General features: G+C 37.6%; 1 protein-coding gene across 1 annotated transcript in view; it reads left to right on the plus strand.

The window, feature by feature from the left end:
- Nucleotides 1-3,127: 3,127 nt before the first annotated feature.
- The window catches only part of LOC140149886 (neuronal-specific septin-3-like), a 63,529-nt gene continuing 45,331 nt past the window's right edge, over nucleotides 3,128-21,325 (plus strand). The window contains exons 1-2 of the mRNA XM_072171909.1: nucleotides 3,128-3,554; nucleotides 8,181-8,211. Coding sequence (XP_072028010.1) covers nucleotides 3,297-3,554; nucleotides 8,181-8,211 — 289 coding nt within the window. The 5' untranslated portion in view covers nucleotides 3,128-3,296. The remainder of the gene's footprint in view (nucleotides 3,555-8,180; nucleotides 8,212-21,325) is intronic.

Raw genomic sequence — 21,325 nt, forward strand, 5'->3', positions numbered from 1 at the left:
CAATGCAATTGCAAGGCAGTAAAAAATGCACCTGTTTCGGCGTCCTTAGCTACTTCCTTTATAAACGGGCGTAAATTAATCTCTGCATCACAATTACACTGACGTTGGTGCTATCTCTCGTTGCGTGAAATTGATGAACTACATCTGTTCTACGTACGAGATTATTTGCCTATCAATTAAGTGCTAAATAAAATTCCCTATAAAAGAAACGGGACTCTCACCTGGTGTGTTTTCGTGCGGTACGGTAAGGGGTGGTGCAATAATTATGTGTACCCCCCGGGGTGAATTATAGGGGGGGGCAAAGATTTTTTGGCAGGCCAAAAGGGGGGGCAAGCATTTTTTGGCAGGTCGAGAGGGGGGGTCAAGCGATTTTTGGCAGGTCGAAAGGAGGGGCAAGCCATTTTTGGCACAGATATTTTGGGCACCGTTTCTATATTACGCCCTAAAAAGGCATAGGACAACGTTAGGAACACGTTCAAATATGCAAACTTTCCTGCTCGCTGCGCTCGCATTATATGTTAAGACAATTTAAGGTTTTAAATTCGGGTTCCCCAAAATCTTGCATGTGTAAGGGGGGCAAAGATTTTTGGCACATCAAAGGGGGGCAAAGGTTTTTGGCACGAAAAGGGGGGCAAAGGTTTTTGGCACGGCCAAAGGGGGGCAAGCGATTTTGGCACACCATTTTGAGAATTCACCCCCCCCCCGGGGGTACACATAATTATTGCACCACCCCTAACGGTATCTGTTCAGTATGCACGGTCCAGGGGCGGATTTAAGGGTGGGGTGGGGTAGGGGGGTGGCACATCCGGCGCGAGCAAACCCCTAGGCCCTAATTTTGCATAGCGGCGCCTGACTTTGTGTATTTTTGCATAGCGGCACCTGACTTTTGTGTGGGTGCCGAGCTGCCGCGCGCCCCCTATTGAAAATTCCAGGATATCTGCCCCTGGGGTCAGTTCGGAATGGGGGGGGTGCACAAATTTGTTAATGTACCGACGAAAATATTTTTCTCAACAGAAATTGTGAATTGCCAACCCCAATTTCAATCTCAATACTAAGATGTGCAGTCCCAAAAACCCCATGCCATGTTTTAGCCCGTTTTTTCCCCCCAAATACCCCACTAGACCTCGTCAGCATTTGCCCCTCAGTGGCGTAGCGTGGGTCATCCGATTGGGGGGCACCGGGTCTGATGGGGGGGGGGGCACAAGCCGTTTTTCGGCCATTTTCCTATGGGATTTTTAAAATTTCATATCGTGCCCCCCCCCCCGTGCCCCTATGACGCTACGCCACTGCCCCCCCCCTCAAATTTTGGCCAGCCTAAAGGGAGGTGGGGGAAACATTTTGGCAAGTGATGTGATTTTTGGCACACATTTATGGGGCACCTTTTAAATAAAACACTCAGTCTAAAAAGGCTTAATAGGAAAACAGTAGGCCTACAGAAATGCTTAAATATAGGGCCTAGGCCTATATCTAGACCAGGAATAGTTTGTAGGAATACTGTACAATAATTATGAGCCATGGGGAGGGTAAAATTAGGGGGAAAGAAATTTTTGGCAAGCTGAGAGGGCGGGGGCAAGCAATTTTGACAAAAATTCATGGGCGCCTTTTTAAAATAAAATGCTCTAAAAGGTTTTGGAAAACAGTACGGAACGCTTAATTAAATATGCACATTTTCCTGCTCGCTGCGCTCACAACATGTATCCAGACCATTTAAGGTTTGCAAATCGGGATCCAAAAATGTTGGCATGTGCAAAGGGGGGCCCCCCCCCCTTTGCACATGCCAAAATTTTTGGATCCCCAAAGATTTTTTGGCAGGCCGAGGGGGGGGGCTAGCGATATTTGGTGGCCCGGGAGGTGGGGGTGGCAAGCGATTTTTGGCGGGCCGTTTGGAAATTTTATCCCCGGGGGCTCATAATTATTGCACAGCCCCTAATTGGGATACCAAAATATTGTACCCCGGGCTCATAATTATTGCACAGTCTCTTATATTAGGCCTATACCATTATCATGTGTACCGGGACCGTGAACCCGGACCGTGACATGGAGTTAGATTGTGTTTTGGTGCTGTCCCTAAAATTATCTACAGCCTGTCGCTGTGTGGTGCTCTTCACGTGCTCCGCTGTTTTACCATGGTTTTACCAGAGAGTTGATATTCTTGAGAGGGCACTCTATTCACGTGGTTTCTTTTCCAACGCTAAAAGATCACGAATTTTGGTGGTTTGCAAATGAAAAGTGTCCGCACTATCGATTGATTACGTAACTGTTATGAATAATGTATTAGGTTTTCAATGCAATCGCCTCGACCCATCAATACATATTATCTGTATTTATCAAAGTACTTGGAATAGCAATCTGGTGAGTTCACTGAACTACGCCCTAATACTGATGGAGTTTTAATGGCGTTTAATGGCGCTAATCCTCTCCATACACAGATGAACAAATACAATAGGAGAAGGTCAACACATATGACCTCCTATATGACATGTTATATGAGATGTACAACAACCTGAATATCATAAAGATCAGTGTTCGTTTGTGCATATGAACTGCATATTTACAATACTAAATATTAGTCGTTATATATTATGCCAAATATTGGTATTATGACAACACGGTATATGTATTGTATATAAAACAACTAATAGATCCTGCTATCATGGCGTCAGGTCATTGGTTCATCATATCCCGTATGTTTCTTAAAATTCATTCATATTTGAGACAAATTTCTGTGCCCATTTTATAGGCGTACAGGTGGATCCGGTTTTTTGGTCATTTTCATTTCTTTTTGATGAAAGAATTAAGGTTTTCCACTGCACGGAGGCCACTATGTGATACTAATTTAATGCTATATTTATAAATTGAATACGTGTTCCCGATTGGCTCTATAGCGATTTCACAGAAAAGGTATTTCTAGTACAATGCAGCGTCGGACTCTAGCTGAGAGCGTAGTAGCCTAAGTCATGGACTCCAAGAAAGGCTCTCCATACACAAATGAACAAACACAAAGGAAGGTAGTCTCCTCCGTGACCAGCTTGATTTCGATGGAGCGAAAACAAATTGGCTGCAGAGGAGACGGGTAATTTTGCCATGCAAATGAGGTGAGTGTCATCCCCCTGGTTTTACGCAGGGACTGCTTTCTCAATCTCATTATCACAACAAATCGACAATCACATCACAGACCGCATGCGAAGTCGTGGGGGAAACACGGGTTGCTGAAGTAGTGTACAAACTTGCAAAGTGGATTTTATAAACATTTGCCAAAGTGATTTACGTGTAGTAAAGAAGATTACACACTCAAAATGTCAACGATTGTGAATGGTAGTGTGAATGCTAGTATGAATGGTGGTCATGGGATGCAAACACCTGTACGAAGCCCTGCCCAAGCAGGGATGACCAACGGGAAGATGCAGCAGCCACGATCTCCTGCCACGCCAGCTTCTCAGGGACGAGGTAGTCCAGCCATGCCAACACCAACAGCTACGGGAAATCCCAAGGCTACTTCTACTCCTGGCCCTACCCAAGTTGCTGGTGGATCTGTACCAGGAACCAAACAACAGGTATGTAGCATGTAGCCTAAATGATAAATGAGAGTGAAATTATTTAATAGCATAGGCCTAAATAAAAAGCCTTTATTCACATTTTTTTCATGGAGGAGAGGGGGAGAGCAATAATTTTGGTGGCCATGGAATAAGTTCCACATAGGCTAGTGCCCAGCCTCACATGGGCCCCTCAATAACTGCCCCCCACAATAATTAAAATCTTTGGAACCTGTATGTGATATGTGTCGATGGATGTTCATGCTGTTAAAAAGGGAGAATCGTGGGGCTCGCTGGGAGGGGTCTGGTCTCTTGAGGCCAAGGCTTTTGGGTTGGGTAGTACCATACACATTGTACAACAGACAGTGCCCCTGAATCCGAGGAGGGGGAGCTGGGGTACTCAGTATGGCTTTCATGTTCTGCAAACTGGAGTCTCATGTTTCTGGCTATTTTGGTATACCCGGTATGGATGTTGTACCAGTATGATGATAACACATACATGTTTCTATATATATTTTTTTATACAGACGTGCGACATAATAGGTGGAGAAATGGTACAAATGTCAAAAAGGGGGAGCAAATGGTACCTAGAAACTAATAAATTATAATATGGATCATTTTGCCACTCTCCCCCTCCCCCCAAATGCCCTCTCCCCCTCCCCAACAATTTTGTGCACAATTTGTTGCTTTTGTCCCCCTGAAAAAATCATGGCACCTCCAATGTGGTTCAGCTGCACTGGACTTAAAAATTTGCTGTCAGAATAGTTTGTTGCTATATGCATGAAAATAAGCATTTTTGATGTTGTCTAAAATCCCTTCCAGGCAATTTTCTGTATTAAAATTTAGACACTCTTCTGTGCATTTTCCAGTTTTTTGCATTCAAAACTAAAAGAACTAATGTATGACCTGTCTCTTTGGAAATAGCTGATTACACAAACACAATGACATGAGATCAATCTGCCAGCTCAGGACAATATACTGGAACAGAGAATTATAGGCATCCCTTTTGTAAACTTGCCTTTTAAAACTAGCCAACTGAATATATTATCATGACAATGCTATAATAGTACAGTCCTGACCTGCTTAAATTTACATTATTTCTGAACACCAGGAAAAATATAATCTGATGAAATGGCAGTTTATGCAATGATTTACTTCCTAGTGTTTGTATTGTGAAGAAAAAGGTACAGTAGGCTATATTAAAATAAATGGACTACAGAGTCAGTGTGTGTACATATTGAAAGTTTTTCAAGCATCTCCTCGGATCTCTGCTCAGACTAAGGAAGGGGAGGAGAGGAGATACTACATGCAATGCATATGTATACAGTGTGTGTTCAATTATGTGGACATCTGAATCGAAATATTGAGGACCAAAATGGCAGACTTATGAAATATGCCACCAACCTTTCAGAATCCTTCATACATAAAATGTATCAAGTCTATACACCCCCCCTTGACAAATGTCTAGCTATGCCCCTGGAAAGCCTATCTTTATTAATTATTATGTAGAGGGGAGGGTCTGAGAGGGCATTACTCAGTGCTAATGCCAGGGTTCGATTTAACTTATGTCGTGGAGCAAAATGCTCCCCATTTTGGACAACCTGCTACACAAATATCAGCTTGTATAGCAATATTTTACAATGTAAACATATGGTAATATTATAAGAACATCACCTAATTATATTTTCGCTAAAAATTGCTATGCAAGTTTTTCAAAGTAAATCAAACCCTGGCTAATGCACAAATCAATTGCAGTCCTGGCCCCCAGGACCCGGGGATAGCGGGGACCTACCCAGGGATGTAATTTTGGAAACTGTTACAAACATGTTACAGTCCCGGGGCACTATTCCCTAACCCGGGGGCGGGGACTTGGCCCATGCTGATGGGTTATGTAAAAGTAAAAATGTTGAAATTCAGTCCTTTATTGAAGGAAAAATGATTAGATTACACATCTGCATCCCCCCAAATAAATCCTAGCTGCTGCAGACAGAGCTGGTCAGGGATGTGTGTGTTTTTGCATGGGGGTGGGGGATGTGGAGTGTGTGGGGTGTACTTATACAATTTATAATGTGTAAAATATATTTTCAAAATTTGGACCTTTTTGGACTGGGGGCGGATTTGGACATTTTTGGACCAAAATGGCATAAAAAATCTCTATTTTTTCGCTCGCTACACTCGCAAATGCGGCTATTTGGGTAAAAAAAAAGGGGGACTTTTTGGGCCTTTGGCATTTGGGGGGGTGCAGTGGTGCTACGGGCCTGTTGCCAACTGTGTATGTCAAGAAGTACGTTGCATACTGTAATTGATTTTGTTCCTTATAATATTGATTTTTTGCATGTTTTTAAAATAATACAAACTTGTAAAATATGCATATTAAAAGTGTTATCTTGAGGGTATTTTGACACTGCCAGTCCTCAGTATTTCTTTGAAATCTTAAAATTACATGATGACTGTTCCTTACATTGGCCAGTGCTATATTTATAGGCAAACAAAAGTGAGAGGAAGGACCTTTAACCCTCTTTGTATTCTGCCCATTCAAGGGCCCTTGTATGGTATTGTTATGGGTAAATATGGGTGTTGGTTTGGCCATGGGTTGGTTGGTCAGCATGGTCAGTGAGCAGTCACTGGCTACCAAATCAAGAAAAGATGTATTATTTGTCTATTATTATCTTACTGCTGTCCAAACCAGACAGCTAGACTATGCATGGACACTACTTCCTTTATAACATTTCACTTTACTTTATTTGTTCTTTTCAATTCCAACCCATTGACAGGGTTAGCATGCTAAATATGCTAATAAGAGGAAAAGCGAAGGGGCACCAGGGGCATGCCAAGAAATCTTCAACCCTGGGGCACTGGGAGCCTATCTGGGGAACGGGGGTCTGAGTTTAAATTTTATCATGATTTGACATTATAAACATTTGAATTATTAGGGAACATGCTTATTTAATTTTTCTATTCAAATGATTCAGGGATTTCAGGCATTTAAGGGGGTACTACACCCCTGCGGACTTGTGTGCCTATTTTTGCATTTTTCTCAAAAATTATAGCGCATTGGTGACAAGTAAGATATGTATATTATAGGGCCAAGGACTACAACTACTGCACTGGAAATTTTATTTCAGCACAGACAACAGTTGTGGAAAAAAAAAAAAAAAATGAGGGAAAACCAATATGTGATTAATAAATCAATAACTACGTGCCTGGAGTTACTGAACTTTCACTGCAGTAGTTGTAGTCCTTGCCCCAATATCTTACTTGTCACCAATGCGCTATAATTTTTGAGAAAAATGGAAAAATAGGCACAAAATTGGCCAGGGGTGTAGTACCCCCTTAAAATGTAGAATCTAGTTTCCCTTCAAGTTGTAACCACAGACCTGTATGCTATCGTAGTGTGTATCCATGTGGTAAATTATACCGGTAATTGTCTGCTTTCCGCTCTTCCTATTGAACTCGATGTCTAGGGCCAGAATCACACTAAAGGGGAGGGCAAGGGGGCAAGACTTCTCACGGGGAGGAAGAGGAAGCTTACCCCTTTACCCCCAGTGGCTATGCTTTTAATAACTTATATCGAATATTGATTTAGACATATCTAAAAGATTGATTACATAATACATGCCTGCAAGATTGTATATCAGCTTACGTGCAAACGCAGAACAGGTTCTTTCTGGTGTTTCCCCCATCAAAACAAGCAGTCTGTTTCATATGCCTAATATTGAATATTGATGCAGAAATGTCCAAAAGACTGGTTTAATTCCTGCAAGCTTGTACATGTAGCTTATGTACAGTGCAAACATCGTCTTGGGGGAATTGGGCCTATTGGGGAATCTGTATTTTAAACTTTGCCTGAAATTGGGCAATTTTGGTCCCTTGATATTTGAGATTTTTTATGCCTGTTTTGTACATTTTAGCCCATTTTTGACCATTTTTGTCACATTTTCCCCCTTGAAAGCCCTTTGGGAAATATCATTGTACAATTTGCAATGATAAAAGTTAACTCTTGTTTTAGCCAGGCCTAAGATTGTTCCAGACATTGTTTGTTGTTGTTCTGCTATGTTCATGTATTATTTATCTATTTTAATGGAAAAGAATGGTGTGTATAAACCATGTAATGAGTAAGGATCAGGCCTCCTGGTCACACTGTCAATATTTAGTAAATACAATGTGGGTTTCTCTTACACCTGTCTCAGCTTTGTATTGATTAAGAACATTGATTGGATTCAATAGATTGATTACTGCAACATCATATCATTTTGCAAAATATTGATATTTGTTAAAGTTATAATGAAATGCGGACATGGAAGTCCACTTCATGGTCGGTAACACCTCACCAATTAGATTCAATGTAACAGTATGGGAATGTGCATGCTTTGAGTTTGATGGTTGAGTCAATGTTATACACACATGATTCACTCTTGTCATATAAAACAATGTCAGGGTTTTCTTATGTTTTTAATTATAAAGTAAGTTGTATGATGTATAATGTATTGCATGCAGTTTGCTATGCCAATTTGTGCATACTTTTTACTGTGCTTATTTTGATGAGATTGGGGTTAATGTTAATCGTGAAAATTTTATAATATTAATCATCAGCAGTATTTCACATCTCAGTTCATGTAATTTGTTGATTTACTTTTGTTTTTTCAGGGAATGACGCTGTCAGATGATCAATATCAAGGTGAGTTGATAAGTCAGTGGGAAATTGGGGTTTGTAAAGCAACAGCAACAACAACAATAATTATCAATTAAGAATTATATCCCCTATCCTCATGATCAATGTTGTATTACAATGTATATGATGTTTTTGCTCTATGCACAAAAAGGTACCATAGCTATTAAAAGTTGATTGCTTTGGAAAAGGAAGGTGAGTACATATTGGTTGGTATAATATCAGGGCCTATACCCTCCCCCAATTCCCACATTTATCCCTCTCCATGGGAAGAGGGGGTCTATTGACCTATCGCCGCCGAGAAATCATACGACTTGAGGAAGCATCCAGGATAGGATGTGAAACGTCGCCAGTCAAAAATAGCTGAAGAATCGGAATTATCAAAATGAGGATGTCTAAATCGATGTAAAATCGACATCCCAAGGCTCAAAAATTTTGGGTGTATAGCTGTGTATGATACCCAGTACGATATATGCCCACATACCGCAGACCTCTGCAGCATTTTGATCACTGGGTGCAGGTACATGTACAGGGGCGGATCCAGGAATTTTCAATAGAGGGGGCGCCGAGCCACGCCACCGCCGCCGCGGCTCGGCGCCCACACAAATTCAGGCGCCACTCTGCAAAAATACACAGAGTCAGGCACCGATCTGCACAAAATAGAGGGGGCGTGCGCCGCGTGTCCCCCCCTCTAAATCCGCCACTGATGTAGGTAACTGGGTGTTCATATAGCAAAGGTGTATACAAATTTGTGAAAGTTCACCTGAAGAATCTGTATACATCAAAACGAGGATGTTTAATCAACATACCAAAATGGCAGAATTTTAGTTGCAATACACTTACCTACAATCCTACATGAACCACAGACCTTAATGAACTGAGGACTGCTCATTTGTAGGTAGGCACTAGGTCCATTTTTAAAGTTTTTACTTTCCAAGCGCGGACCTGACCCTATACCAGCAACTGAGGTCAGTGGCTATAATGCATCCTTATGCTGGTTTGGATCTACATGTACAAACACCGTCCATGAACCACAGATGTCCACAGTTTGCGTGGATCTGCAATTACCCAGAAATTTCTCATGTGTGGTGTCCTTGTTAATTGATACCTTAAAACCCTAAATTAGAGCAATTAAATGCTCTAAGTGCTCTTTGGCGAATGTGAAGGAAAGAATGAAGGAATGAACAAAGAATTAGTTGTTTGTTTTGGTCTGGATTCAGTGCCGTACTATTACGCTGACTTTCGTATTCGGACGATTTCGACCTCCTGGTTTGTTTACAAACAGAGAGGTAGACAAAAGACCGCCCCGCTTGTCCAAACACTCAAGTATCAGAAGGATGGTCCACAATAGCGTGATTCACGTAACATGAATAGGGATTAAAAAGCTGTCACGTAGAACCATGTGCTTCTATTGTCCAATTTGCCATCAAGATTTCATATGGAAACAGTTCAGACCCAGTACAGGATCATATCAGAAATTAATAAGTTGTTCTGGGTCTGATTATTCGGACTAGTCTGGATTCAAACCAGAGACCCCTTGTGTGCCAAGCACTATACAGCGACTAGTAACCATAGTTGTTTCGCTGGCCCGGTCATCAAAACTGTGCGTATATATCATGTAGGGTGATTGCGTCATTGTATCACGTGGGATGCATGCATGCGCAGTGCATCATGTAGTATTTTATAGTACCTTAGGGTGTTAGGGTTAACTGGTACAGCACTCCTACACACCCCATGCAAAGTGTTTTCTGGAATACCCCATTAAATGTGTAGGCGTATGATAATGTCATAGGCCTACATTATATAACTGGTTATTATCCTCATCTGTATTATTGATCAACAATGGACAAAACTTTGCACTCTCTTTAGTGAATCAATGTAACATAAAAAGCCTTCTTTTCTAATAACAAAAATCAAAATGGTTCAGTTGATGCATTTGCATCATAATGCCACACAAAAGCAGGTCTCACGTAAGATTGTTTGCTTGATTAAAAAAAATCATGGTGGTGGATAGAGCAGATTGCTTGTTGTACATGAAATAAATGCATTTTGCTTATTATCATGTGATTGAAAAATATTTAGCTATTCAGAGCATGTATAGGTGAAGTATTAGGCATGCTGATTATAGAATCTTCCCTGGAATTATCATTAATATGAAAGCAATATCATCACTTGAAATGCAATGAAAGAATTTAATTTGAACAGGAATGAGGATATAAACAGTCTGGAATTTGTTGTGGATGTGATAATTGCGACACTCAAGAAAGTCTAGACCTTTGTAAGCTTTCAAGATTACCAGCCTTCTCTTATATACAAAAATGTACATACTGCATGAAGAATTGATACAAGAGAGTTTGAAAAGATTGCCTTCAGTAGTTATAGTGTAATATAAATTATAATCACATTCAAAAATGACATTTTGTTACCAAAGATTAGATTATTATATAAGCTATTATATACAATATTTTCAAAGGTGAAGCCGCAACATGTATATGTAAATAATTTTGAATATCTCAAATTATAATTTACTTGCATTATTTTTTAAATGATAAACTTTCTACAGTGTACCAGGACATTGCAATTGATCAGCAACTTTGAGATTGAAACCACACACCCTATTGTCTGTCTCGTCTCAAGTTGAGAGTAATGCCATGTTGGATTTTGCAGTGGCAGATTCATATTGTGAATGCTAACCCCATGGGGTGCAGTTTACACATGCGTAGAATGGCGATTTGTCCGTACGCTTGCTACGCAACCATGTAAACACACTGAGTCGAATCTGCCCCTATGAAATCCAACATGGTGTTGTAACTCTCAGCTTGAGACAGACACACTATACTTTCTCTCTCTGTTGAACTTGAAAGTGACTTTTGCAATGAAGTTAATTCCACCTTGGTTGAAGAACAGAATTGACTAATATCCAAATATGTAGACCTCAGTGTGAAAATGTATGTTATTTTCTTATTAATAATTACTTATTATATCCTGTCAGCATCAGCTCCAACACTGAAGGTTGATATCAAATTAATTATACCTAATTTGGGTTCAATGGCTATAATTTCCCTAAAATGTATTTTACTTTTTCATTCTCATGTCCAATTAGTTCTTTACAATGCAAAGATCTGCTCATAATAGATATGTGAAATAAATTAGTCCAGTCATTGGGCCATAGAATTTACTGATCTGAACTATTTAAGTTAATTTCATTGTGATTATATTAATCTTTCTTGAGCGATCAGAGTATAGTTGGTAACTAAGAAAAAAACAGGTCCTACTCATTGGACTAGCACAGTGTTATGAACAATGTGTACGCATTTGACTATTAATTTGATTGTAATAATTAATCGACATTGTCATTCAGTCAAAATCTCAGATATTGTCACAACTACAGCATCTAAACCCGTGATTTTTGCAGGGTATGTTAGTTTTCTAAAGTACATTATTTACAATTACCAGGTACATTAGAATTTTGAAAAACATTGAGGGCAACCTCAGCAAATGCTACAATATGACTTCAATGATCATGCACATGGCTGGTACTTTTAGGGGAGTACCAATGTAATACCAGTGTAGTACCAGTGCAGTACCACTGCTGGTGGGTCCTGTGCAGTAGCAGCATTTACTGTGTATGTATTTTATGTGTACCAGCACAGCTGTGGTACCAGTCAGGTACATTTTGTACCTTGGCGATGGAGTACCTGTGTCGCAATATTAATCTTGTAGTGTACATGTAGGTTTGCTCTTGATGTAGCCAAACTAAACCAGATGTCTTGATAATGAAGGCAAGCCCATTATTCCATTTTACTAAAATGGCTTCATCCAAAGCAGTTTTTTTCAACATTAATATATTCTGGACGTGTACATTGATGGATGATGAATCATTTCATTGGTTAAGCTTAATGAAATCCATATCTTTTGAAATCTAATTTTGGTTCTTGAAGAGGAGGGAAGGAAGTGTTTGTCATGGTAATTTGCATTGCTTAGGTCCTGTAGGCATACATTTCAACTTTCTTTTCTGGAAAATGTGCCAGCTGTTTTTGAAAGAACAGATGAAGAAGGTCGAGCTGACAGAGTGGTCTTTCATTTGGCTAAAGATAGCCTGATGTTAATTTGTGAAGGCGAGTCTTATTACTGGCTTAAACTGGTCAAGAACAATTTATTCTTTTCTCACAGATTGGAAACCTAACAAATTTTATTGAAGAGGGGACAGTCACTGGATGTCTTTTTGTGACTGGATTATGTCCAAAACTTCCGAAACAGGAAATGTATTTGTCCTAAAAAACAAAAATGTCAAAAAATATTAAAACATTTTTGTTTCCATGTTCCCTTTTTGACAAGGAACGCACATAATTGCTCTCCTTGCAGGCAACAGCTTTTCTTGCTTTAAATTTCAGGTAACTTGTATAATATTTATTTAGGTAATGCGTACACTTTGAAAACTACAAAACGAACATCTTCTGCACGATTGATTCATCCAAACATGTGTCATTACTTAAAGGTGAGAGGTCGCATGAACGATAGCTTAAAGAGCTGTAATAATCCAGCCTATGATGACTCAAAAACTTCATGTGCGGTTGTTGCACCAATTGTGTAAACTTCACTCATATTTGACTTTCATTATATCCTTGTGCGATATTAATAATATATTATTGATTACACGTTTGTAAAAATGGTGTCAAAAATAATAATCAAAATCTGGCTTACTGGTGATAAGTGGAACTAATGCGCTTAAAAAATTAAAAGGCATGAAGGAATTTATGGTGTTGGAAATTTGTAGGTATTCACAGTGCTCTGAAAAATATTGAAAGGGTTCATTACTTATGTATCACCTGAGGGGTCATTGGCACGACTAGTTGGTATCAGGCGTGACCAAAGATTCATGTAAAAATTGTATTTTTACATAACCAGGCACTGTACATATCATACATGTATGAATAGGGTACAAAAATACAGAAATGTATCATTGGTGTAATAATGTGATTTAAAACATGACACAATGAACTGAACAGTTACAACTGTAGGATTTGGTAGGTTGAGCAAGGCAAAAATATTAGGTAAACAAATCCAGATATATTCCCAGAAATTAAGATTTGTTTATCTATAGAATATAGTTGCTTTGATTCAGTGAAGCTTATAATTAAAATTAAAAACAATATTTGTAACAATATTTGTAACAATCTCAGAAATTAAACTTACCTTTTCAAATATGTGCAGGTAAGCAATTTGATAATTATATACATGTAGTTCAGCCACCATTTCGCAAAATATATAGGGCCTAATTTCTCGACAGGTTGACACCAATTAAATGATATCTAATCACCAAAATTTGACCAAACTATGCAAATCACCACAATGGCAAATCACTGAACAATGTAAATGTAACCAACATTTGGTATCATTTTGTAATTATTATTTTGAGGAAGGCAACTTTGGGATAATTTTTGTAATTTAATATATTATTTTGAGGAAGGCAACTTTTGGGATCATTTTGTAATTATTATTTTTCATTTTTACCTTCTGTACCTCACTATGCGATGCTGTACAGGTAAACATGTAAAGCAATTTCAAAATGGTTAATGGTTTAAAATGAAAGAAACCATCAATTGAAAGGGGCTGCTTATGTTTCTGCCTCCTTTAATAGATATATTAATTCCCCAAGGGTTGACTTGAATGCAGCAATTATTATGCAAATATCATTTAGAAAGTATTTGACGTAGTGAAAAAGTCCGCAAAATTTTGGCCATAGGGCTTTGGCATCTGTGTGGAGTGTTGGTATATTACGGTGTAGAAAGGTTACTTGGTGGTTATACATGTATTATGTAGTACCAAGGATATGATAATAAATAGTGTTTTCATGCCATAGGGGTTGGGATATTGTATACCAAAGCAGTTTAGTTTAGAAAATGGTTATAAAATTATGGGGTTTTCCTTGTATGTTATTTTTTCATCTCGAAATTTAACACTACAGAGGTGTTTTTGTGCTTGGTAAAAGTCAATTATGGTCATTTCAACTATTTTACTTTAAAAATGAAATAATATGTTATTTTATAACTATTACCAATTATTTGCATAGGATGGTTATTCCTATAAAAAAGTTCAGTCATCATTATGTTCAAACTTGTGGATTACCACAATAGAATTGGAAGAACACCTAACATTCTACCGTTTCCTAAAATCCATTTTCCGTGTTGTAAAATTTGTAAATCTGTGTCATGAATAAAGCTTAAAATGTATGAACAATGATATTAATTTTACAATAAATTGTTCAATATATCATGATCAATATGCTCTGATTGGCATATTCTCACGATAATAGGCCGACTATTACGATGTTTGGAGGGATATAGGGGGTTCATGCCTTGGTAATATACCTTCATTTCGGTATTATTAAACAGTATTTTTATCATAAAAATTGATATACACAAATGATTGTTTTTAACATTTATTTCTCTTATCTTTTAACAATTTTTGTCACGTCATATAAAAATGTCATTTTCTGTGTTGTACCTCCGATTCTGTGATTTTCTTCCGTTTTCCATAAAACGGAAAACTTCGGACTCTAACCTAACATGCTATTATTTTACTATTTCATTTTCTTGAAATGTTCAGTTTTTAAATAGATTTGTAAAGCAAATTAACTTAGGGGGTGCCATGCTACATCACAGCATCACTGGATAGGTGCATTTACTATTATTGCAGTGGCTTTCACAAGAGGGGGACTCTCCACCAATTCAATGTCCCCTCGAGAAAATCCTAGTTCTCGCACTGCTATTTATGCTATTGGAAAACCAAAATTATAAGCCATTATAAAAGGGATCTTTAAAATTGAATTTGTTTTATAGGTTAAAATGTTACCAGAAGTTAAATTTTATTCCATTAAATGTGTGAGCAAAATAAATATACAGGTATTGTTAATTGTATTGAATACCATTCCAGCAGAACTGTTTCAAAATGGAATACAGATCACTTGAATAGCACAGTTTGTTGAATAGCACAGTTTGTTGAAAGAGGATATAAACATTGGCAAGAGTCCTATTTATATCTGAAGATACAGGTGTGTGATGCATGCTTAGGACACAAATGGTTTTACATACACTATGGACCATAAGAGTCTCATCCCAATGGCATAGTCCAATAACCTCAATTACATAATCATAGTGCAAAATTTGACCTCGAGTTGCAGAGTATGAGTTTTTGTACCCAAATCTTCAAAGGTCATTCAATGAATGTACAAATGTTTTGGGGTTTAAGAACTGTTCCCCTGATAGATGAGCATGTTGTGGATCCTAGTGATAGGCCTACTCTCAACATTATAATGGAATCCTGGTATTCTTCTCTTTTCTTTAAAGTTGATGATACCACCCATGTAGTAAAGAGATGTTAGATGTATGTTAAAGGTTGCCTTTTATTCAATTTTCTGATGTTTGGTCTAATTTGGAAGCAAATTCTAAATATATTAATATAAATAAGGTAATCATGGCAATTATACATTATATTTTCTGTTAGCCTAATATTATTATGTTTGAAAATTCTCACCTGAGTATTTATCAAGAGGAAAACAACAATATAATTGCTAGTAGTTTCAACAAGGTGTAGCCTACAGTAACCTCATATAACAAGACTACAGATACCCATTATGCTTGAGTGGGGAGAGGCAAATGAGGTAAAGGAATGTGCAATGACCTTCAAGCATATGATTTGAACCTTCAAACTGAATGCTTTTAAATCCCCATATCAAATGTTGAGTTGGACCAAAATTATTGATCGGACCCCAAGCACTAGAACCAGTAGGCCTAGGTACTAAAGTATCCTTAGCTAGCTGTATATAGGTCTTCAATGTATGGCTGCTCAGTGCTCCTGTATGATTTTCCTTGGAATCGGCATATCACATAATTAATTATAAGGCTTCATATTTATGTTCCAAACCCTATGAATGGCTTTGTGTGTAACATATGTTAGGTCAAGATAATTTATATGAATATCTATTGTCTGAAAATCTTGATTTGATCGGACCCCAAGCTCAAGAACTGAGTATCCGTTGCTAGCTGTGTAGGTCTTCAATGTATGGCTGCTCATATGGTTTGGGATCAGCATATCGCAGAGGCTTCATGTTTATGTTCCAAACCCTAAGAATGGCTGGAACATGTGTTGGGTCAACATAATTATGACTTTAATACCTATTGTCTGAAAATCTTGTACAATGTTCAGACTCCTTTGTTCCATAGGCTTCATACTATTGTAAAATGAATTTTCAAGGAAACTTTATACATACTGATTTCATGTTAAAATAGTTGGTTTGGGATCAGGGTTTTGAGTGAGATGATAAGTTAAAATTAAATATTTTTAGCCTGAGTTTCAAGGGTATTGGAAAATGAATCATGCTGGCATTATGCATTATACTGAAAAAAATGGTATATTGGTACATTGGGAAGGCTTTACATGTATGTAGGTAAAGAAAGCATTTTGTGATCAGAGGTAAGAAGAGAAATTATTATCAAATATAGGCGTGTTTCTATTGGGACCGTTTACCGGTAAAAAGACGGTAAAGGGATTATTTCTGCTCAATAGAAACTGACCTTCCCGCTATTTACCGGTAAACAGGGGCGAGATTTTACGGTAACGTTTTCCTTCTTGAGGAAGGAAAATAGCGGGGGACGCTTACCGGTAACCGTCAATAGAAACTCACTCCGTTCCGATTGAATGCGCATACAGGGAAGAAAACGGAAGTTGAGTCGCGAAATTGACCTCTGCATCATGAGTTAGCTTATACCATTCCGTTCGCAAAAATTCTTAGGCCTAATCACATACAAATATTTGACTCACTTGCTATAAATAAAGTAAATGGAAGAAATATTCATAATGCATTATCCCTGCATTATACATATTATGCTAAATATTTAACATGAGTTATGATTTATGACCTAGTAAAAGCCATGAAATAAAACAACAACAACAACAACAACATCAGCGGATGAATCCAGCTGTGCATGCGAAAAAAAATAGAAATCAACTCGGATCCGCGGCGGTGTGTGCTTCAGAAAATTAGAAAGATTTCATGAATTTAATATTATGTTGTTGATGTTAAATTACTATTCGCTAAAAAGAATTAACTGAAATTAAACTGTGAAAGATGAAATTCCAAGACCTATTTTTTTTGCGCGCAACAATACTGAGTACTCACGTCGATATCACTGAGGGGGATTTCCCAATGGCGTAATTTGATGTACGAGAGCGAATGAAAACGCTAATAAAAAACATTATTCTTCAGTCCTCTTTTCTCATGTTCATGATGTTTGCTACCTCATTTTTAGCCAAACAATTAAGAAAATACTACAATATTAAAATCCACAATGCTTTGCGACTGACCCGGGGATTTACCCCAGTGCACGACCTTTCGCCGGCAAACTTTAAAGGTGTGTCAATTGGCGCTGTTCATCGAAAGTGTTTACCGGTAAACAACGTGCAATGGAAACTGACCGTTATCCGCCTTTCACCGCTATTTGACGGCGAACAGTTCTACCGGTAAAATGCAGGGGACTCAATAGAAACACGCTATATGATGGCCTCATAACCATACGATTTGACACTAAAGAGTGTAAACAAACACAAAAACACTACAGGTGCAAGCCCATTTACCCTTTCGACACAGAATGACAGAAAATAAAAACCTGCTTATTTTGTGCTGATAAAACCATAGTAAGTTGGAGGTAACAAACAAACAAAAATTCTGAAAACCACTCTTTTAAACTTAACTGTTGTTTAAAAATCATTTTATTCAGGTAAATTGCCAGGGTGCATGTGTGGTATTATCAATTTATAGACAATGATCATTTGCAATAAGGAAGGATGGGATACAAGTGTTTGTTAAATTTATTTTGTTGTTGATACAACACTCAATGGATCGCAACAAAGTGACTGGCCAATTTTACACCAATTAATAATAAGTATGGTAATGTTTATGTAATGGTTAATTAACTTTAGATATGCTAGGATGATTTCATATTGTTTCATCACACTCTGATTGCTCAAATGTCCATTTTTCTTCCGGAGACTAAACTTTCTTTTTAAAGTTGAGGAATCTTTGTGGAAAATAATTTTTTGCTTTGAGATGAACATGTTAAGGATGATTAAGAAACATCGGATACTAATTGACCGTAGCGTATTTCCGATGGCATGGCTAATTGTGCAATTCAGAGATTGTTAAAATCATAACTGGTTCAATAGCTGGAGCCTATTAATTTGCAAATCATGGCATTGATGTGTGTATATGGGGGCATGTCTTTTTTCATGACCATATTTTGTGAGCTTAAATTCATAACACTACATTCAAGACCGTGGTTACAAAACCTATTGCATTTGCAGAGAGCGCTACATATGTTTAAAAATAATTTGCCTATTGTCCCCCCCTGTAGGTCCAACATTAATATGGTCTTATGCCAGCAGGTTGATGGTTATTAAATCCAAGTGTCCACAGTTGTGGGTGAATACAACTAGGGGTAGATTCAAGGCAACACTGGTACTGTAACTTATCATGATTATTTAATATCCCCTGTTCATATAGGCCCCCCTAAATATTAAATCATGTGTGTTTGTGTGTTTCCAGTCTGAACATAATTGTCTTGTAGTGACTTCATGATGACTGTTGATGATAGGCCAAAAAATAAATTGTTGTGTTGCCTTCAAGTGGGAAATATGAAATAATGCTTCTTTGATTAGGGACATTTGTAAATTTTGACTACTGTATACTTGTTAGATAATCAATTTAAGACTAGTCTAGTTTCAATAAAATATTAATTTTAATTGAAAGCATTGACTTTTGAACATATCTGTAAAAACCATTCAAAAAAAAAATTGTGATTCTGATTTTTCAAGACTTTAGGGTCAGTGGCTGAGGGCAACACAACAATTGTTTTTGGCCTTATTGGTAACATTGCCAGAATTATTTTGGTTGATAAAATAAAGGTCAGAGGTTGTTAAAGTTGTAGGCTGAAGGTAAACCTCAATTATTTGCTGACTGAAAGATTGGATAAAATGGCATTGAAAGGACACAGGTGTGTGTGGATTTTATTCACAAAATGTTACTTTTCTGGCCAACTTTTTGTGGTCTGTATGTATGTCACTGTGCCAAATAATCCCCCAGTCAGCCCCATCCCACCAACACTTGTTGATTCCTTGAAACTAATCCGGAATTGAGGTTTTAAATTATAATTGGAAAAGTTGTTTTAAAGAAAGGTGTTAAGATTATTGAAAGTGTAACCAGTGCAGGGGTAACCAAATTCATTTTACATTCATAAGGTAGAAAGTTACACTAAATTACTTGGAATAAAAACCTATCATCACTTGGGAATGATTAGGGAGGTGAATAAACTTGGGAAACATTGACATTTGACCCTAAACACTTCAAACAAAGACAAAATGGAAATGGTGTGATGTTTTAATATGGAAAATGATTGAAATGTAAATCACCAGGAGGGGGAAATACCCCCACCCCAAAATAGTTTGAATTGGTCTATGTGGTTTCCTATATGTACCTTTATACTTTCCTTGATACTTTGTATTGTGCAATATGTGCAATATTGTGTAAAGTGTACACAAAGAAACCATGCATGCATGTGAGAGCTTAGACTCTCAGTTTGGCAAAAGTGTATTATACAGGTAGGCCTATGTAATACTAAGTCACAATGTAATGTACAATTTCCATCAAATTTTAATAATTATTGTTATTCTTTACTCAACATTCTGAAATAATATTAGTAATAACTGTTAGGAAAGGTTTCTGTCTATTTTAAGCTAATAACAAGATAATGTAAGAGAAACACAATGGCTATTTTGGCTACCTGAAAGTTGGAATATGTGTAAATATTACAAATATGTCAAAAAAAATCAGGTTTGAAAAAATTAACAAATTTCATTTTATAAGATCATCATATAAACAACCACATCATGATCTTTGATGTCATTGACTTGGGGATTCAGAATAGACTTATCATGGTAGATTATTTTCTTCAGTGGTAGCAGGGACAAGGGGTTATGCTATTTGAGTTTCTTATTTGGGGGGGTGCAAGAGGCCAGGGCATATGAATTAAATCTTTGTGGTTTATGTATTACTATATTACTTGGTCCATGACTTGAATTCGAGACTGCATACTAATGTGCAGACTAGATATGGACTGATAAGCCCATGGTCATGGTTGGCATTTCAAAGTCATATTGTTGCAAATGAATCATCATGTTGTAGAAATTCCTTGGTGAATATGTAGACAAGACAAAAAATTAACATTATGAACAATGTCTTAAAACAAATCGAAGTTGAGATCAGGTTCAAATACAGGCTTCTGGGTAAATAAAAATAATTTTGAAAATCTTATGATGGACTAGAGAAGGCTTCCCCCACTCTATGTGGGCATTGTCATGGGCCAAGGTAAAATTGAGTCTTTCTTGGATGTGAAACTGAAATTTTGAAAGTTGAACGTACATTTTGAATGAAAAATAATGTAAAATCCTGTTTTTGTTCAACAAAATGGGAATAATACCCAAAGAACAAATGGCGGCAGCTACCATATATAATGCTGAAACAATTTTAGGGCTGTGAAATTGCATTGATGAATGCATGTTAGAAAAGTTGATAGAGGTGCTAAGTAGGGGAGGGTGCTAATAGAATTGAATATGGTACTTTGCAACAATTATGAGTCAACATTTGTCTTTTTCCTGTAAACTGCTTTGTATTCTTTTTTTGATAAACAATTCACACCAGCTATGCCATTCAATAAAACACAATACATTCTCAGTGCATGACCAGTGTACCTTTTTTCTCAGGGTATTGCAATTTTCAGATGGGAGAGATTCACAATCTACTATCATTGTGAGTTGATATTGAAGTATGAATTTCGAAAAGGGGCTATGAAGTAGGCAACATTTCCTGTGGCATCAATTCAAAACCTCCATGCAACAATAGCTCAGATATTATGAAGTTTTGTGCCCAACACACTCAAAAATCATTCTTGGCTATTCCTTATATTATAGTCTGTCCACATAGAAGTACAAACCAAATCTGTGGCATCAGGGGGTCGATGTTTTGTGTCACACACACTGCGTGTTAAATAAACGCGACGCGTAAAGGGTG

This window comes from Amphiura filiformis, chromosome 1 (assembly GCF_039555335.1).
Source record: "Amphiura filiformis chromosome 1, Afil_fr2py, whole genome shotgun sequence".
In the NCBI taxonomy this organism is placed as follows: Eukaryota; Metazoa; Echinodermata; class Ophiuroidea; order Amphilepidida; family Amphiuridae; genus Amphiura; species Amphiura filiformis.